At 39.9% G+C, this 19,008-nt stretch overlaps 2 protein-coding genes across 3 annotated transcripts; one reads left to right on the top strand and one right to left on the bottom strand.

Annotated features, from left to right (window-relative positions):
• Positions 1-78: 78 nt before the first annotated feature.
• nrd1b (nardilysin b (N-arginine dibasic convertase)) lies at positions 79-18,689 on the top strand. Of its 2 annotated transcripts, none has more exons than XM_058638696.1 (31): positions 79-172; positions 1,156-1,411; positions 2,038-2,314; positions 3,042-3,123; positions 3,317-3,470; positions 4,023-4,096; positions 4,481-4,576; positions 4,954-5,076; positions 5,182-5,239; positions 5,836-5,909; positions 6,015-6,084; positions 6,165-6,242; positions 6,317-6,437; positions 6,608-6,666; positions 7,009-7,063; positions 7,502-7,606; positions 7,841-7,964; positions 8,610-8,696; positions 9,023-9,142; positions 9,215-9,266; positions 9,858-10,008; positions 10,622-10,749; positions 12,612-12,774; positions 13,420-13,451; positions 13,562-13,700; positions 14,151-14,198; positions 14,994-15,046; positions 15,117-15,200; positions 15,842-16,049; positions 16,370-16,459; positions 17,300-18,689. In XM_058638696.1, the coding sequence occupies exons 2-31, from the start codon at positions 1,170-1,172 to the stop codon at positions 17,525-17,527; spliced, it is 3,375 nt and encodes a 1,124-aa protein (XP_058494679.1). In that variant the 5' UTR covers positions 79-172; positions 1,156-1,169; the 3' UTR covers positions 17,528-18,689. The 2 variants fall into 2 exon arrangements, with proteins under 2 accessions (XP_058494679.1, XP_058494680.1); XM_058638697.1 differs by lacking the exon at positions 79-172 and adding an exon at positions 562-580.
• On the bottom strand, positions 10,002-12,265 carry LOC131465797 (probable tubulin polyglutamylase TTLL9). Its single transcript, XM_058638698.1, has one exon. The coding sequence runs from the start codon at positions 12,228-12,230 to the stop codon at positions 10,812-10,814; it is 1,419 nt and encodes a 472-aa protein (XP_058494681.1). The 5' UTR covers positions 12,231-12,265; the 3' UTR covers positions 10,002-10,811.
• Positions 18,690-19,008: the final 319 nt, after the last annotated feature.

The following is a 19,008-nucleotide window of genomic DNA, read 5'->3' as shown; positions in this document are numbered from 1 at the left end:
GTGGCTACGATTAAAGCAAAGGAGGTAGAAGAGGACGCGGACCAATCACAGGCGCCGTTACCCTATGATTGACGTCGCTCTCAGCCAATCACAGGCTTTGTTTTGGCTGCCGGAGCTCGAGCTGGGCGGGACTAGCTTTGCTTCAAACTTCCTCAAGCTAGCGCAGACAAATGTGAGTATATTTTTAATGTTTACAAAAAAGAAACACAGCAAATTAAATGTTTGTTAAATGTTTCTGGTTTATTGTTCACACGAGGAGCTGCGCAGTAAATAAAACCCCCTGCTCTGCAGCACATGGTGGTGACAAGTCATTGTGTTGTGTCAGGATTAGTGAAGGCTAATAACATGCTAACATGTTACCTGAACCAACCGCCGGTGTCACCGTTATTCGTTAAATTAAAGTTCTTATTTTCGTGACGTTATTTGTGAATAGGCGGCGTTAGCTCCGCCAGTTAGCCTGCCACATTTCTAGCTCCCCGGCGACTAAGCTAACCGCAAAATTGGCTCAATATTAACCAGGATATCTACGCAGTGACACACGCTATTAATACTCTATTGCACCAAACTACATGTCAGAAAGGTGATATTTTCAGTCTTCCTCTCTGATTTGAAAAATAATTGACGCGTGAATGTTTGAGTCGACATTTATTTACAATGAGTAGACGCCTTTCGTGAATTCGGCACACATTCAGTCCATCAAATCACTGTTTTAAATGTTAATATTTATTCAGGCAGCAAACTAGACACTGTTAACTTCGCCAAAAGAACGAGGACTTCCCCATGTGCAAATGTTGAACATTTCAGTGTTGTGATATTATCGATGTTATTGCTTAGCGTAGTAAATGAATTGTGGTGAATTTTGATGATTGATAATTTTGAATGGGCAATATCATTAACAACATTTCTGAATGCTGTCGAAAACGAACCAAATGAAAATATAGTACAGATGGAAAGGCTGCCCAATTATGAATTCTTAATCAGTTTTAACCATATATCACTGAGGTGAATGCAAACAAAGGTTTTTACACATAAAAGTCGCAAAAGAACACATTTAATTTTCCTGATGGAAGCAGCAACATTCTAACATAAATCCATCTGTTATCTATATTCATGTCCGTGTGTGTTTATCCTCATGTCTCGCTGCTGTCCCTCCAGAGGACTCTGTGACAATGCCTCAGACCAACAAGTCGATGAGCGGTGGCTGTGCACCAGGACAGGTATCTGCTCCAGACCAGGGAGAACCACCACCACCAGCACCATCAGCACTGGCAGCGTCAGAGGATGTGAAGGCCCAGGCTGCTGCTGATGCCGGTGCTGCTGCCGATGCTGTTGCTGCTGCTGACGTTGATGACGTTGATGGAGGAGGAGATGCAGGGATCATCAAATCACCCAGTGACCCAAAGAAATACAGGTAGGAGACAAATGCATTTTTTTTGTCAACAATCATGAAGCAAATCTTGAAGAGGCTCCCAGTTTGCTTTGGTGTCACTTTGTTTGTAATCCTTTTAAGTAGACGTACACTGTTGGGCAAACATTGTTTTTGAATAATCTGTATTGACTGATTATTATTTTTTAATCTGACAATTATTACAAAGTATGCATGTTTGTTCTCAGAGACTATAAATGTTGATATTTTTTCATCCAAAACCTTTTTAGTTTTGTGACGACCCGTTTGATCTATTTAATATTTAGTTTAAACATTATGTTATTGACAATACTATATGAATGTAGATCAGAGAGGCAGAACATTAATGTTGTTCAATAACTGGTTATTGAAGTTAATTGATTTTTTTAAATTATTTGTTATGATTAAACAGTTATATTTTATCAGATGGAGGAAAAAGGAAAATCAGTTAAATATATGGACTAAAAATATATATAAATATCCAGAACTAAGGTTCCACTTTACAGAGGGAATATTGTGCATCCCTAGGAATAACTATTGGATTAATGGACTTATTGTTTAGCTGCACTGGAATAGGACTGTAGCTCCCAGAGACACAGAGATTACATGGTCCTCTCTCTTTCTCTCTGCAGGTTCATCGAGCTGAGTAATGGCCTCCGCGCTCTCCTCATCTCTGACTTCAGCGGCGCCGGTATGAAGGACGACAGTGAAAATGGAGAGGACACAGAGGCAGTGGAGGACAGGGCCGGGGCGGAAGCAGAGCCTGAAGAAGATGAAGACGAGAGAGATTCTGGTGAGGGTTCAGAGGAGGACGAGGAAGACGAAGAAGAGTCGGAGCAGGACAGCGACTTTGAGGAGCTGGATGAGGAGAATGCAGCGAAGAAGCAGAGAGGGAGCTCCGAGAAGCAGGTGAGTGATGTGAAAAGTCATTTATACAAATGTAAAGAAAGAGCTGATGAGCGTGTGATCGTGAAGAGAAAGCTTTGTGTTTTCAAATCTCTATGACATTAACTTTAGCCCCTTTTCCACCAACTTTTATTACCAGGAACTTATTTACTTATTTACCCGGGGAAAAGAATTCCTGCAAATCTTTGTTGTTTGTGTTTCCACCGCACCTCAAAGTTCTGTTGAGGTCGTACAGTCAAAATATTTAACACGTCGGTGGATCGCTTGATTGTGTTTGTTTCCAAAACCCGTTTCAGAGTTCCTCGGGACATTTTTGCCAGAGGATATTCATTTTTTGAAAAATTTAAAACTGTTGTCTCAGTGCCTGAAAAAACGGACTAATTTGTTCCTAGTGGGAAAAAATGTCACCTTCCCAAAAACAGCTGTAAAAACATTATGGATTCATATTTTTTATGAGTCGATCTTTTAAAACTCCTTCAGCCTGAAATATACATATCAAATATTAATTATATTTTTGAGATTTTAACCATTTTAACTTCACACAGCTGTAACTCAGTGTCAGCTTTCACAATCAGACCACACCCACTGCTCTACTCTGACTCGGCTCTCAGCCCACTTCTTGGCATTTTTTAAAGTCAGGCATTGGACGAGGGAGTTATTAGCCTCAGAAGAGGGGGTTTAGTTCCCCTCTAATAATCTCTGGTTGTCTTGTGGTGTGTGTTGCTTCCAGGCGGCGGCTGCTCTGTGCATCAGTGTGGGCAGTTTCAGTGACCCAGACGACCTGCCTGGTCTCGCCCACTTCCTGGAACACAGTGAGTCAAAGAAGCTGACAGGAATCTTTAGTTTGGGAAGTAAGACACACTAACATATCTGAGCTAGAGCCTGACCCACAATTAGTTTGACTAACACGTCACAACGTTAATGAATGTTAATGGTTCGTATAAATCTCTAGCTTTTTCCATGTATGACCTCCTGACCTGATGTTCCTATCTCCCTGATCTTCAGTGGTGTTTATGGGAAGTGAGAAATACCCGGCAGAGAACGGTTTTGACGCTTTCCTGAAGAAACATGGTGGCAGTGACAACGCCTCCACCGACTGCGAGAGAACAATCTTTCAGTTCGACGTGCAGAGGAAGTATTTCAGAGAGGCTCTCGACAGGTAAGTCTTTTTCCATCTTGATTTTCTTAAAAAAATGGACAAACTCCCAAATATATCCTGTTTTTCTGTGACTTAAATCATAAACAATATGATATTCATGATATTTGGGAGAATCAGAAGTAGTGCTGTCAAGAGATTTAAAAAATTGAGCAATTAATTAATTATGATCTGTAATTAATTGATCTAATTATTTTTAATCACACCTAAAAATTACTTAGAAAAGCCCTCAACTTAAGGTATTTTCATTTAAATTCATTATTACATTATTGTGGCTGATCAAAAAATTGACAACAAAAAAGTGGCTTTATAAAGTCATTTATTGTTTTTACAAACAAGAACAGATGCAGCATTTAAATTCCACTGTGTTCTTTTATCAAACTCCAAATAATTAGAAAACACAAACAAAATAAAACTTCAGGTTCATATAAAGTAGCCTGTCAGTCGCAGACTTGCTCATACATGGGGTGTTAGCTGTGTAGCTGTGTAATGTTAGCTGTGACTGAAGTACATAAAACATGAATGATTTCATTCACAGATGTTTGTGTGTTTCAGGTGGGCTCAGTTCTTCATCTGTCCTCTGATGATTGAGGACGCCATCGACAGAGAGGTGGAGGCTGTGGACAGCGGTGAGTTATCTCTGATACAAACCATTACAGTGAGATAACTGCAAGTTTGATTAGGTCGAAGCTTATGTATTGGAGTGTTTTTTTTGCCGAGTCATCAGAATCAGCCACAAATTTGACGCCCCCTAGCGCCTACACCGTGCGACGCAATTGATAACTTGTAATCCCTGTCTTAGTGACCTGACAACAATCTGAAGTTGTTTTGTGGCAAAGCTTTTGTTCAGTCCAAAAGGGCAGCCTTCCTGTTCAGTTTGGGTCATGGGTTCAATTCACTTTTTGTTCGTCCTAAAACTAAGATTTTCATGCATGTATGTGACCTGAATTTGAAGTTAATCGCAGTAAAACTCCGCCTTCCTGTTGGTTTTCATTTCCTGTCTCTGTGTTCAGAGTATCAGCTGGCCAGACCATCTGACTCTCACCGTAAGGAGATGCTGTTTGGGAGTCTGGCTAAACCTGGACACCCTATGAGCAAATTCTGCTGGGGTAAGAAAGAACTATGTAAACACACACACTCATGAGAAGCAGCCATGAACACGAACATTCCATGAGACTTTGGAAGAATTTAGGGAAAAAGTCTCATCATGACTTAAAAACAACTTAAACTTAAACTGTTTCTAGCTGTGTTATAACTTGTGTCTTTTGGACTTTTTGTCGGTTTTTTTGGAACAAATGCTTCTCAGACTCACTGGTTTGTGACATTTAATCAACTTCCATGTTTTTCACAAAGAAAATAAAACATTACACTGAGTCAGTTTGGACTCTTTAACTATCAAGTGTCTTTTCTGTCTTACATGTTAAATGTAATGTTATGAATGTTAAAGGATACATTTACTCTTCTCATGTGTTGTTTTTCTTCTCAGGTAACGCTCAGACATTAAAACACGAGCCCAGAGAGAAGCAGATCAACACGTACCAGCGGCTCAGAGACTTTTGGAGGAGATATTATTCTGCTCATTACATGACGCTTGCTGTTCAGTCCAAAGGTTAAACATTTACAGATTTCAGGTTGAAATGAGTGTGAGATTTAACAATCAGTCATGAAGTCAAATAAATATACATGATAAATGATGTTTTTGTTTCTGCTGTAGAGACACTGGACACTCTGGAGCAGTGGGTGAGAGAGATCTTCATCAACGTTCCTAACAAGTAAGAAGACGAACCAGAAAAACACTGTTACTCATTCAGTCTGCATCCATTTATTTTTATTTGAGATTCACTTTATGTTTAGTTTTATGTGGCTTTGACTTCAGACATTGACTCTTATTGAAAACATGACTGCCAGAAACAACAGTGATAAGTAGATTTGTATCCTCTTAACAAAAGGCTCACCTTATAAAGTCTAAGCTAGATAGTTAAGCCTATGGCAACGTAAGAGTATATTAACCTCTTTGTCTGACTGTAAACTGAAATTTGTCTCACTCTGTAAACCACTCACTCTCCCACACCAAAGTCCATAGAGAAAATCAGTGATTTTAACATCACACACGCTGCTGCCTCACTAACTTCACATGTGTTATTTTGTGAATTGGGTGTTTGAACAACCTTTGTTCAGATTGACCTCAGTGACACAAAGTGACCACACGAGGCAGCAGAGTGTCCCTGCACACTTAAAAACGCTCATTTTTGCTTTGGACTTTGGTGTGGGAGAGTGAGCCGTTTAAAAAGTGACACAAACTGTTACAGTAGTACCTTTTTTAAAGAAGAATAAAAACAAAATGGATTTATTGTTTGTTTTGTTTCAGTGGTGAACCTCGACCTGACTTCTCTAACCTGCAGCAGCCATTTGACACGGCAGATTTCACCAAACTCTACAGAGGTCAGAGTATAAGAGGGCTGGTCATTGAACATGCATTCAGACGTTACATTAAACCATTCTGTAACGAGGGTTTAGACTGAATTTAAGTACTTTTGTGTGTTTCAGTGATCCCTGTGAGGAAGGTTCATGCTCTGACCATCAGCTGGGCCGTGCCTCCTCAGGGGAAACACTACAGGTGAGACACGTACCTACACTGTGACTGTGACATCATCTGTGCCACCTTCAGACTTGACTGACTTTGTGTTTATTTGTCAGAGTGAAGCCTCTTCATTACATCTCCTGGCTGATTGGACATGAAGGAAGTGGCAGCATCCTGTCTCTTCTCAGGAAGAAGTAGGTCCTAAAGAAATGAAGTGTGTAGTAAAGGTGTGTGTGCAGGAGACTCATGGTGATCTCTGTGTGTTCAGGTGCTGGGCTCTGGCTCTGTTTGGAGGAAACAGTGAGACGGGCTTTGACCAAAACACCACCTACTCCATTTTCTCCATCTCCATCACCCTGACTGACCAGGGCTACCAGAACTTCTACCAGGTCAACACACACACACACACACACACACACACACACACAGAGAGTAATGTTCACTTGGAGTTCAAACATCATGTTTACATCATTTGACCTCATACAAAGATCATCTAAATACAAATGAAACCATTTTGTATCGAGTGGATTTTGTCTGATGTTGTTTTGTGTCTGTGCAGGTGGTTGATTTTGTGTTTCAGTATCTGAAGATGCTCCAGACTCTGGGTCCCCAGCTGAGGTCAGTGTTGTTTTCAACTAAATGACATATCTTCACAATATACAAGTGGAGAGGACATCCTTATCCACACATACAGATAAATAAATACATTCCTTATGTCATGGTTCAAGAAAACCCTGAATGCCTGCCATCAAACTATGAGTTGCAGTTAAAGTAAATAATAAATGGCTGCCAAATTCTATAGAACTTTGTTTCCTGTTTCTTCAGTGAGAATCTTATTTTCTCCAGCTCCAGATGTTTCATAACATCTGTCATAAGATGAAGATTTGTATAATTTGAAATAAAAAACTACAAAAAACTACAAAACTAAAGCCTGTTTTTGTCAAATATCTTATCTGCCAGAGTTTATGAGGAAATTCAGAAAATCGAAGCCAACGAGTTCCATTATCAGGAGCAGGTACAGTAACCCACACACACACACACACACATCAACAAAGTGAAAACATGACATTGTCATGGTTAGAAATGTCCAAAAGACCAGGTTTTTCAGCTTCTTAAATGTGAATATTGTCTGGTTTCTTTGCTCCATTTGACAAAAAAAATCCTTAAAACTGAAAAGACATTTGAAAACATCATGATTTCCATGTCTGGTAAACACTGATCGGCATTTTTCAACATTTTCCTACATTTTATGGACAAAAGAATACTCGATTAATCAAGAAAATCAAAAAACAGATTACCTGATTCTAATGGGGACTGTGACAGATGCTGTAAAGTTTTGTACGTCTTTTTGTGACATCATGGAATCAACCAAAAACATTACATACTCCTTTACATAACATGTTTAATATACTCCTGCTCTCTGACTCTGCGTCGTCCCTCTATTTCTTTTCAGACAGATCCCATCGAGTTTGTGGAGAACATCTGTGAGAACATGCAGCTGTTTCCTAAAGAAGACTTCCTGACCGGTGACCAGCTCATGTTTGAGTACGACACACAGGTAGTGACTGCTACTGATTCTGATTGACACTAAGGATCGTAGTTATTGTTGTCTTTTCTCTGCCTCATGTCAATAAAGTTTATTATTGTTCTCCTCTGTAGCTGTGCATTCATGCATAATCCTCAGAAGTATGACCATATTCTACTGTCAACATTAATATTCAGTGTGTTTTAGACATTTTCACAGACTAAAGCAGATGTTTACGTGTGTGTGTGTGTGTGTGTGTGTGTGCAGGTGATCAGTGCAGCTCTGTCTCTGTTGACTCCAGACAGAGCAAACCTGTTGCTTCTGTCTCCAGAGAATGAAGGATGCTGTCCTCTCAGAGAGAAATGGTTCGGTACCTGTTACAGCATGGAAGGTATGTCTGTCTTTCCCTATTTCTTTTCCTCTCAAGCCCTTTTAAACTGTGTTGACACAAACAGAAATGACCTGTTTCAGACGGTTAAATGTCTCTTCATGTTGTTGCGTCTGTAGAACTGTTAACCCTGGCATGTAACTGAACTTCATTTAACAATTTTATCTCATTCTCCATGTTTATCTATTATTTTGTCTTAGTCCATTCTTTACCTCATCAGCATACCACTTTTATTAGATAAATATTTTCAGGGGCCGAAACATGTGCCAGTAACTTCTTGTTACCCTTCAGATTATTCTTCTATCCGTGGCTTTGCGGTCATTTATGAGGGCGTTTACGAGCATAAAATCTCTCCATAGAGGTCAGGTCTGGCTAGTTCCTGGACCTGTGCGTTGCTCAAGGGCTTTATTCGTATGAACAGTGATAGATAAATAAAGTGTGGTCCAGATGGTCCACGAAATGTTGATCAGTGTTTCCCAAACCTTGAAATGATGATTTTCTAAAATGTTCTAAAAACATTCAGTTTTTATGACTTCTTTCATAAAATCCATCAATTATTAAAACAAAGTCAAAGTGAAAGCCTATATTCTCAGCGCTGTAGGCACAGAGAAGATCCAGTATCCTCACATGATCAGAATCTGTTTTTAGATGTCCCAGATGTGTGGACCCAGCGCTGGGCAGGAGACTTCCAACTCAACCCTGACCTCCACCTCCCCAACGAGAACAAGTTCATCGGTCAGTACGTGATGAGCGTAATTCTGACTTTCAGCGTTGATTCATTTAGAAATATTTCAGTTTTGCTTGTTATGACAGAGATTTTTACACAGTGAAGTGTTCAAGTGGTCAAATGCATTGTTTTGGTTGCTTAATGTCAGCGAGCTCTGTTGTGTGATACGTCACCGGTCTTCAAACACTTTGTTACTAAGAGTATTTTTTATCGTTGTTTTGCAAATACAGAACTAGTAAGAGTTTACAAGAGAGTGACACACACAGCCAGTCTAACAGTTGATGGGGACAGATTTGATATTTAGTTTTCTTCTCTTTTTTCCCCCCCTCAACAGCAACTGATTTCACCCTGAAAACGTCCGACTGTCCAGACACAGAGTTTCCTGTCAGGATCGTCAACAGTGAGCGAGGCTGTCTGTGGTACAAGAAGGACAACAAGTTCAAAATCCCCAAAGGTTTGTTCGACTTAGACTGTAACTGTGCTGTTTGACATGTTTTAGTGACACATGGATTCTTGTGTGTTTCAGCGTATATTCGGTTCAACTTGATCTCCCCGGTGATTCAGAAGAGTCCTGAGAAGTAAGAGTGATAATATTCAACTTACCATTGTTTTAATAATCTGTCCGTTATTGTCTTGATTAATCAATCGAGTATTTGTTTGGGCCACAAAATGTCAGGAAATGTTGAAACATTTGAAACGTTGATCAGTGTTTGTCAAACCTGGAAATGATGATGTTCTCAAATGTCTGGTTTTTGTCCACAAACTGTAATGATTCAGTGTTTAATCATTTCTTTGTTTTATGGAGCAAAGAAACCAGAGAATATTCACATTTATGAAGCTGAAAAACCGTAGATATTGTATAAATTGTTAAAGAAAAACACTAATAAACGAGAGGCTTTAGATTTTTCCTTTTTAATAGGATTTTCTCCATTTTTCTTTTGATTACACATGATAACCTCAGTCAAAGGTAAAAATAGGAAGCACTAACCTGCACCTTCTTATTCCTTTCCGGCTACACTGTTTTCCATTGTATTTGGTTCATTTTAAGTCATATTAATTCAATAATTGAATATAAGAGTAATCACAGCTGCTTTACTGATAGACTTTGGTCTAACTGTGTTTAGAAAGCAGTGATTTAAGAAGTTGCTGCTGTCGTGTTTCTCCTCCAGTCTGGTTCTCTTTGACCTCTTTGTGAACGTCCTGGCTCATAACCTGGCAGAGCCGGCGTACGAGGCTGACGTCGCTCAGCTGGAGTACAAACTGGTGGCTGGAGAGCACGGCCTGGTGATCCGACTCAAGGGCTTCAACCACAAACTGCCGGTGAGGACACATCGATGAAGTGGGGTCCAGCTTTTGTTGTTTTCTTGCTGGTGAATACAGTGTCGCGTCAAAGTTTATTTTGACATATGTACATGGTACTCTCAAGTTTGCAGTTTAGTTAGAATGTTTAAAATCATTAAAGTTGGTTAAAAATGAAGTAGAAGTAAATTTCAACTTTGGTCGAAATTTCAGATGAAATCACTTTAATGTTTGGCTTCCAGGCTTTAATTTAAATACCTTTTTAACGCAGATTAAAAGGGTTTTATAAGGTTTGTGATTACGTGAGATAATCATTGCGTTGTTTAATTATTTCACTTTCTCTTAAAGTGATAGTTCAGGTTTGTGTCAGTACAAAAACAAGTCCTTTAATGGAACGTGATGGAGATAAAAAATGACAGGAGATGAAAAGAAAAGAGAGAATATGATGGACTGGGTGGTGTAGGAGTTTTCTAACATCGTGAATGCAAGCTGCTGTTAAATACCACAGAAGAAGGATCTCTGTAATCTGAAAAACAAAACATGTCGGATTTCAAATGTGCTAAGAAAACTCTGTAACCATAAAACAAAGGTTGATTCATAAAAGATGAATGACGTTGTTTTGAATGTGTTTCAGCTGCTGTTGAGGTTGATCGTGGATCACCTGGCAGACTTCAGCACCGAGCCCGGCGTCTTCGCCATGTTCTCGGAGCAGCTGAAAAAAACCTACTTCAACATCCTCATCAAACCGGAGCGTCTCGGCAAGTAAGTGGCAACACACTCGTCTCTGTGGAATGTTTGCCTGGATAACTGAGGATTCCGTCTTCCTATAGTTGTGTCTTCTTCTGGCCTGGAAAAGGTTTTAGTAGCTGTCGGAGCTGCTTGTCTCTGTCGTTCACACACCCGAGGTGTGTGTTGGCGGTCAAACAAGAACTCTCAACTGCCTCTAGGTTGACGTCTTCTCTGTAAACGGGCCCATCGTTCCACATGAGGTCATAGCCGCCCACCCTCTTCTCCTTGCCCGTCAGCACTCCCTCCATATCCACAACGTTCAAAGTGTCGCCCAGGAGTCGGCACTTGAGCTCGAAATCCTCCCGGCTGCTGGCCGCGTACGACGGCGAGGCGTTCACCTCGAGTAACCAAGGTTTGAGGTTCTGATCCAGGAGAATGTCGTACCCGTAGAGCTCAAAGCAGTGCTTGTCGTTGATGATGACGTTTTGTACGCTCTGGAGACTTCGGATGAAGATGTTGTCCATCTCAGCAAACAGTGTCTCCACCGTCCCTCGGCCGTGTTTTGCCGTCAGGTATCTGCGGAGCTGCTGGATCAACCATTTGCCTCCCTTGTCGGGATCGTAGTCTGGCGCGGTTTTTTGTATAGCCACGTTGGTGAGATGCATGTACTTGTCGTCAATGATACTGAGAGTGAAGCGAGTGGTGGAGAAGCGGGCGAAGCCGTCTCGATACAGCCAGGCCTTGAGGGGATTAAATGATGTGACCAGAACGTAGACCCTCAGATCAAACTTCCTGCTGTTAATCAGGTAAGGGTTCTCAATGTAGCGTTGGACCACATAGCTCTCCACCTGAGGTCCATCCCTCAGCTCCTCTGTGCGGGTGCTGTCCCTCTTCCAATCAATGATGTCCTTCAGTTTCCTGAACAGGAAAATGCCTCTCCCTTGGGATTTCGCGACGGGCTTCATGATCCAGGTGTTGCCGGGACATTTTTTAAACTCCTCGACAAAGATGTGATACTCACTGGGCAGCTCGAAGGTGCACGGGAAAAAGTCACACCTGAGCTCCTCCTGGCCAACGTCTCTCTCCAGGTTTTTTTTGTACCTTTTGAGATTCTTCACCATGAGGTTTTTACGCGTCAGCTCGTAACACTTGCGAAAGTGGTTTATCCTCACGTGCTCCTCCATGTAGGAGAAATAGTTGTCCCTGAACCAGCTCAGATCACACCAGCTGAAATCCCACTCTCCATCTTCATCTGCAACCTCAACCCAGCCAGGTCTTTGGCCCATGACAAACTGCATGGTCTTGATCAGGCCACATTTGTAACGCACACAGATCCTGCCTTCCCGCTCCTCCTTCAGTTTTCTGACATGGTTCTTTCGGCTGGTGGTTCTTTCGGACTTGGTCTTTGGGACATAGGTGACGGAATCCTTCTTAATGGTCTTTTGGGCCTGCTGGTTGTTGTCCTGGATTGTTTTAATCTTTTTGGACAGGCTGGACATCACAGGCTGCTGCATTTGTTTTTCAGAGTCTTCACTGGTGTTGAAGGTAGTTGTGGGGATGTTATGTCAGATTACCGATTCCAGATCTGTCCTTTTGTCTTTGATCTGAGGATAAAAGCCTTGGATGAGGACCAGAGACAGAAGTTGTCCTTCTTGCTCAATCTCACTTTTTTCTTTGACACAGGTCTTCACCCCACATTTTAAGGTACCTCCAGAGTTGAGGAACTTTCCTTTGCTCCAGAATTCCTTTGTGCCCAGTCTGTGCACAAATGGCCAATAAACATCTTGGAGATGGATTCATCTGTGAAGTTCTGCATACTGTAGCATTGACACTCCTCCAGACCCTGTCTAGACCTGACTCCCCTGCTCTGTCTCTCTCTCTCTCTCTCTCTGAAGGGATGTTCGTCTGCTGATCCTGGAACGCTGTCGCTGGTCTGTCATTCAGAAGTATCAGGCTGTCACGAAGGGTCTGACCGTCGACGACCTCATGACCTTTGTCGCTGGGATGAAGGCGGAGCTATACACTGAGGGGCTGGTGCAGGGAAACTTCACTAGCTCGGTGAGAGAGTAATGCACAGAAAATGTAAACATGGCACTGCACAGTACAGTAAAAGCTCTTATTCATGATTCATTCTTTGATAACCTTTTAACATGAGACAGGATGTTAAAGGAGAGTTTTCTAACAGTAATGCAACATCATGGATGCAAGCTACTCTTGAAACCCAGAAGAAGAAGAAAACTTCACCCTACATGGTTCCATAAAACTTAGAAACATGACCCTGATGTGACCTTTGAACTTTTTTTTTTTTAAAACTCCTACCAGTGACAGTAGCTGCTGTAAAAACAGAGTTTGTGTCTGATCTGAGCAGAGAAGGCAAAATATCAACACATACATTGAGCTTTGTGTGGATCATTGATTAAAACGTGCTCACATATTTTACTTATACTGTCAATTCTATTGATTTGTGTTTCTGTTTTTTTTGTTTTTTAATAATAAAAAAAATCTGATTTTTCAGCTTCTTAAATGAGAATATTTTCTGCTTTATTTGCTCTGAATAACAAATCGATCATTCAAATTTGTGGAGAAAAGAAATCATTTCAAGTTTTAGCAAACTCATTTTGTTTTTAGCATTTTCTGACATTTTGTGGCCCAAACAACAATTAACCGAGAAAATCATTAATATATGTTTGTTTCCTCCAACAGGAGTCCAAGGAGTTTCTGCAGTACTTTGTCCAGTGAGTATCACGTCACATATTAAATGCACTTTTTAAAATTTAAAGTCAAACTGGTGCATCTTTAGCAGCAGTGTGTTACTGTCTAACGTTACACGTTTGTTCCGCTGCAGGAAGCTGCAGTACCGGCCTCTGTCCACAGAGGTCCCTGTCTCCTTCCGGGTGGTGGAGCTGCCTCAGAAAAGTCACCTCTGTAAAGTCAAGTCTCTCAACAAGGGAGATGCCAACTCTGAAGTGACCGTCTACTACCAGGTGAGAAGACACCGTCCCTACACTGAGGACATTAAGTTTTAAACTGGTTTTTGAATTTAAATTGTAGTTTTATTGTGAGCGATATGATGTAGTGTTTTGTTGTGTCTTATCTTGTCTTTTTATGTTATTTTGTCTTGTCTTGTTTCATCATATCTGGTCTTGTCCTCTCTTGTCCTGTGTTGTCTTATCATGTCTTGTCTTGTCTTGTCCTGTGTGTTCTTCCCTTATTATATCTTGTCTTATTTCGTCTCATCGTGTCTTATTTTGTCCTGTCCTATGTCACCGTGTCTTGTCTTGTCTGGTCATATCTTCTCCCATCTTGTCCATTTGTTTTATTTTTTATGCATAAAAATAAATGCCCAAAAAAGTAAATAACTTATTTTCAAAAATGTTGTCCAGTTCCTGTTGTTGTTGTTGTTGTTGTTTCTAACTGTGTCACCTGTGTTCCAGTCCGGGCTGAAGAACCTCAGACAACACGCGCTGATGGAGCTGATGGTGGTGAGTGTTCACGCTCACTCTCATTTACTGGGTTTCATCTGCAGCTGTAAACCCGCGCACACCTGAGGTCAGGATGATTTCTACTTGCAGTTCACTTCTGAACCACATGAGGGAGTGTTTTGATTTCCACATTTCCAAGTGGCAGTGGGTACTGTGACATCACCCTGAAGACTCAAATCATAACAGTGTACATCTTCAGTGGTATCATAAATATCTTAAATGACTGTAGCAAAATATTACTCTAGAGGCAAATTCATCAACTTCCGCTTTGTTAATGAAAAATAAAAGTCCTTATTTTACAAAATTATAGACAAAAACACAGAAATATACAAATGTTTTCGACCACCTGTCATAAAAACAAGAAAACATAACTCCTTCAAAAACCTGTGTGTTGTTTCTGTTCAAGAATGTAGTAAAGGACTATAATTTGATCTTAATTTAGAAATACTGTTCTTTTTACTCATTTTTTTCAGTTTTTTGTTAAACAGTCAATTTGAAACGTCATGGATAACGATAATAATTATATGTTGGCATTAAAAATATCATTTCAGTTAAAGAGCTTCTACACACTTGTGTATTAATTGAAAAAACAGAAACAAAAATATAATTTTGATAATTACTAATGCTGTTAATTTAGGGCATAAACCTTACACTGTGTGGTGGTCTAATACATTTGTTAAGCACTGTATAATAATAACAATAATAATAGTAACATGTATATTGCACTTCCTGCTTCCTGTATGTAAACAATCGTAAAATCATGTTGACTCCGCCTTTATGCTTTTATTTTGACAGATGCACATGGAGGAGCCCTGCTTTGACTTCCTCAGGACAAAGGAGACTCTGGGGTGAGTGTACAGATTAATAATCAGAAACATGGAGAGCGTAAACCATTCTCACTGCTCTGATGACCTCCAGGTACCAGGTGTATCCAACCTGCAGGAACACCTCAGGAGTGCTGGGCTTCTCTGTCACTGTGGAAACACAAGCTACCAAGTTCAGGTGAGATGTTTTTTTTGTTTCTCCACACATCCACTTATATTCACACAAAACTTTTAAAATTATGAGAAAGAAAAAAAAAAAGCAACATTTTTAAAATTATGAGAGAGAATAAAATCAAAATTTTCGAAATTATTAGAAAGAAAAAAAAGTAACATTGAAGTATGAGTATATCATACTTACGAGAAAGGTAAGTATGAAAAACTAAAAAGATACATGTTTAAAGTAAAAACTTTTCAAAAGTATGAGAAGGAAAATTTCTTATTTTTTTTCAAAATTATGATAAAAAAATTCAAAATTATAACATAGACAGTCAAAATAGTATGACAGAAAAAAGTCAAATTATTCAAAATTATGAGAAATAATTCTTTTTAGCGATTTTTTTAAATTTAGGGACAAAGTAAAAACATTTAAAAGAGAGATTTTTTTTTTCCAAAATTATGAGAAACAAAGTTTTTTTCAAAATTGTCAGAAAAAGGAACATTTTTCAAAATTATGAGAAAGGAAAAAAGTTTTTTTTTCAAAATTGTCAGGAAAATTGTTTTTTTTTTTTAAGTATGTGAAAGAAATTTGGTAAAAATTTCAACATTTTCAATATCATTTTCATGAATAATTGTCTTTTTCGTGTCTCCCGCTCGTCACAGCTCAGAGTTTGTGGAGGCAAAGATTGAGGAGTTCCTGGTCAGTTTCGGGCAGCGTCTGTCCTCTCTGAGCGAGGACGCCTTTAAGACACAGGTGACGGCTCTGGTCAAACTGAAGGAGTGTGAGGACGCTCACCTGGGAGAGGAAGTGGATCGTCACTGGTTTGAGGTGGTGACACAGCAGTATGTGTTTGACCGACTCAGCAGAGAGGTGAGACCCACAAACCCTCGTCCACTTGATTTACACGTATTTAACCCTCTCATGAGCGCCTCTCTCTCCTGAAGCAAAGTGTGGCTTCTCTTAGATGTAAATGTACGCATACGTGTCCCTTTTTATTCTATAAAAACACATTTATTAAGTTAATTCCATTTTATTTCAATGGCACATTTAAAAACAACAAGTGTTAAAGTTACAACAAGGATGTAAAACACAGTAAATCATGATAAATTAAATCAAAAGTCCTCCTGTCAGAGAGAAGAGATGGTCCTGGTCCTGGTTCTAACCTGTCGTGGTCTCTCTCTCTGTTGCAGATCGAGGCTCTGAAGGTCTTCACTCAGGATGAGCTGGTCTCCTGGTTCCTGCAGCACAGAACCACGAGCTGCAGGAAGCTCAGCGTTCACGTGAGTTCAGTTCTCTTTGTTTATTAAAGGTGCAGCACAGAGAATATATCTATCCAAAAACGAAAACTTAGTTGTCACCTGATGGTGGTTGGAGGAAGAACTTTACTCGAGTTCAGAGGAAAAACATAAATGAAAAAAGGTTGTGCAAGGTTGGTCTCTTTGGGTGATGTTCCCATTTATTGCAGCAAAAAAACTTATTAACAAACAGAAAAATTATAGTTGTAGTTGTGGATTGTGGCAAACGGCAAAAGATTCCTGGTTTCCTCTGGCTGTCGGTAAGAATTGTGTGCCCACCACCATCCAACTCAAACTAATCACACTCATTTCAGGCAGCTGTGCTGCTGCTGTGTCAAGCAAACAAAAAGAAAACGGTACTGCACCCTTGTGGTCAAAAATAAAACTTGCACAAGACACTAACTCAAAAATGGCTCCTACAATGTTATTAAGCAATACTTTCTAAACTGAGGATTATTTTAAATTATTTGAATAATCTATTGATGCATTTCAATAATCTGGAGTCATTGACGTAAGTAAAAAGCTATATCAGTCTGTCCCTTTAAGAAGTCACGGTTGTTAGTTGTGGGAATTCTGGGAAATGAAGTTTAATCACTAAAGTTGCTGCTCCTGTTTTCTTTTTGGTGAAATGTTCATGAAATTTTTTTTCTCTTCTTTTTTATCTGTAGTGCAATCAATACTTTCTCAGTGAATACATACATTTAAAACGAACTAATTTAATGTAAAATTTAATATGTGACTCATCGCAGCAGCTCTAAACATTAAGTTAAAAGCTTAAAACGCTCAACATCGTCTCAGTCATTTCCTTTTTCCGTCTCTGCTCAGGTGGTCGGTTTCGGGGTGGAGGAGAACGACCCGCCGGATCAGAGCGCCACCTGTAGCTCAGACTCGGACGCCGCCCTCGTCCCCGCCCCCTCGGCGTACGGTGAAGTCAGCGAGTTGACCTTCCTGTCTGCCTCCACGCCGTCACTCCGGGACGCAGTGCTCATCACTGACATCAGAGCGTTCACCTCCTCCGTCCTCCTTCACCCCTACCACAAAGTCCTCAGCTAGGTGTCACACACACACACACACAGTCACGAAACTCCTCCTCTACAGTCACCATGGCGATGGCTGGCATGCAGTTACACGGCAGATATGGACAGAAACTGAAGGACATTTCAGAGATTTTAAGTTCAAGATTCTTACTAAATAACATTGTTTCAATTTAATTCATAATTATCACACACTTTACCTCCATACAGTCAACCTCACATTCTGGTTCAGTCTATAGTTTGAATCAGGACTGCAGTTATAAAAGAAACAGAGTCACTCTTTACATTTATATACAGGAAACTGTAAGTACACGTTTTTAAAGAGGTAGATTAAGGTTATTTGATGTGTGGCTGCCATGGCAACGTGAGGAAAAATCATATAAGTCACATGACAAAAGACTCACTGAGTAAAATCCAGATTGACTTTGTGTTTCCAACAGAAAACTGAAGTTGTATGTCCTTCTTTAAACCACTCACTCTCCCTGCACCAAATTTGTTGATCCACTGCTGCCTCCATCACTAACTGCAAATGTCTCATTTTGTAATTTCGGCATGTTTAAAGTCACTGAGGTTAATCTGGATTAACCTCATTGACACAAAGTGACCACACGAGGCAGCAGAGGACCAGCAGCTCCTGTGTCCCCGCGAGCTAAAATCACTGATTTTCTCCATGGGGTTTGGTGTGGGAGAGTGAGTGGTTTACAGACTTAAGTTTCCTGTTGGAGAAATCATACTCTTAACATTAATTTAAGATGATTTAAAACACAGGAGAGGCCGAATACAATCATGCTTCAAAAAAGCAACTGAACTTTACCTTTAAAATCCTTTAAATACCAAATCCACTAGAAACTAAGGCACATAATCTGACACATTGAGAAAGTTTTAACTGTGAAAAAAGGCTTTGGTTTCTCCCACGTGAAGTGAATGCATCACGTCGACTCAGGGCTTTGGTTCAAAAACAAAAAAGGGCAGAACTGTCATTATTTTCAGTGACGACGCAGTAGCTGTGGTTTTTTTTTGGTTTACATTTACATGTTTTCACACCATTATAATTCTGTTTATGATAAATAATGTATGGGCCTCAGCAGTGTGTGATTATGGGTCAGTGTTTTATCGACTGTGGAGGCCAGAATGTGCTATATGTGTAATTAATACATTAAAAAAATACCTGATTAAATTAACAGCGTCTTTGTTTTTCTTTGTTTTGAAATTGGTAATTATAATTTTTAACAAACAATATTGGCAGAAACATTGATTTTGAGGCTTTTTTTTTTGCAGTGTCAAATTATTTAAAAAACCTACTAATTTGTTCCTAATAGCAGAAAATCCCACCTTCCCAAAAAGTGCTGTGAAAAATTTTATAAATTTAAGATATATTGTGACCACAGCAAATTTGTGCTTAATGTAATGACAAATTTACACTTGTATCTGTAGCGATACTTCATCCCATGGAGTGGGAGTGAAGTATTGTTTTAGTGGCTCTGTGTCTGAGTGTGCGTT

Source organism: Solea solea, chromosome 9, assembly GCF_958295425.1.
Source record: "Solea solea chromosome 9, fSolSol10.1, whole genome shotgun sequence".
Taxonomy (NCBI): Eukaryota; Metazoa; Chordata; class Actinopteri; order Pleuronectiformes; family Soleidae; genus Solea; species Solea solea.
This window is presented reverse-complemented; position numbering and strand designations above follow the sequence as displayed.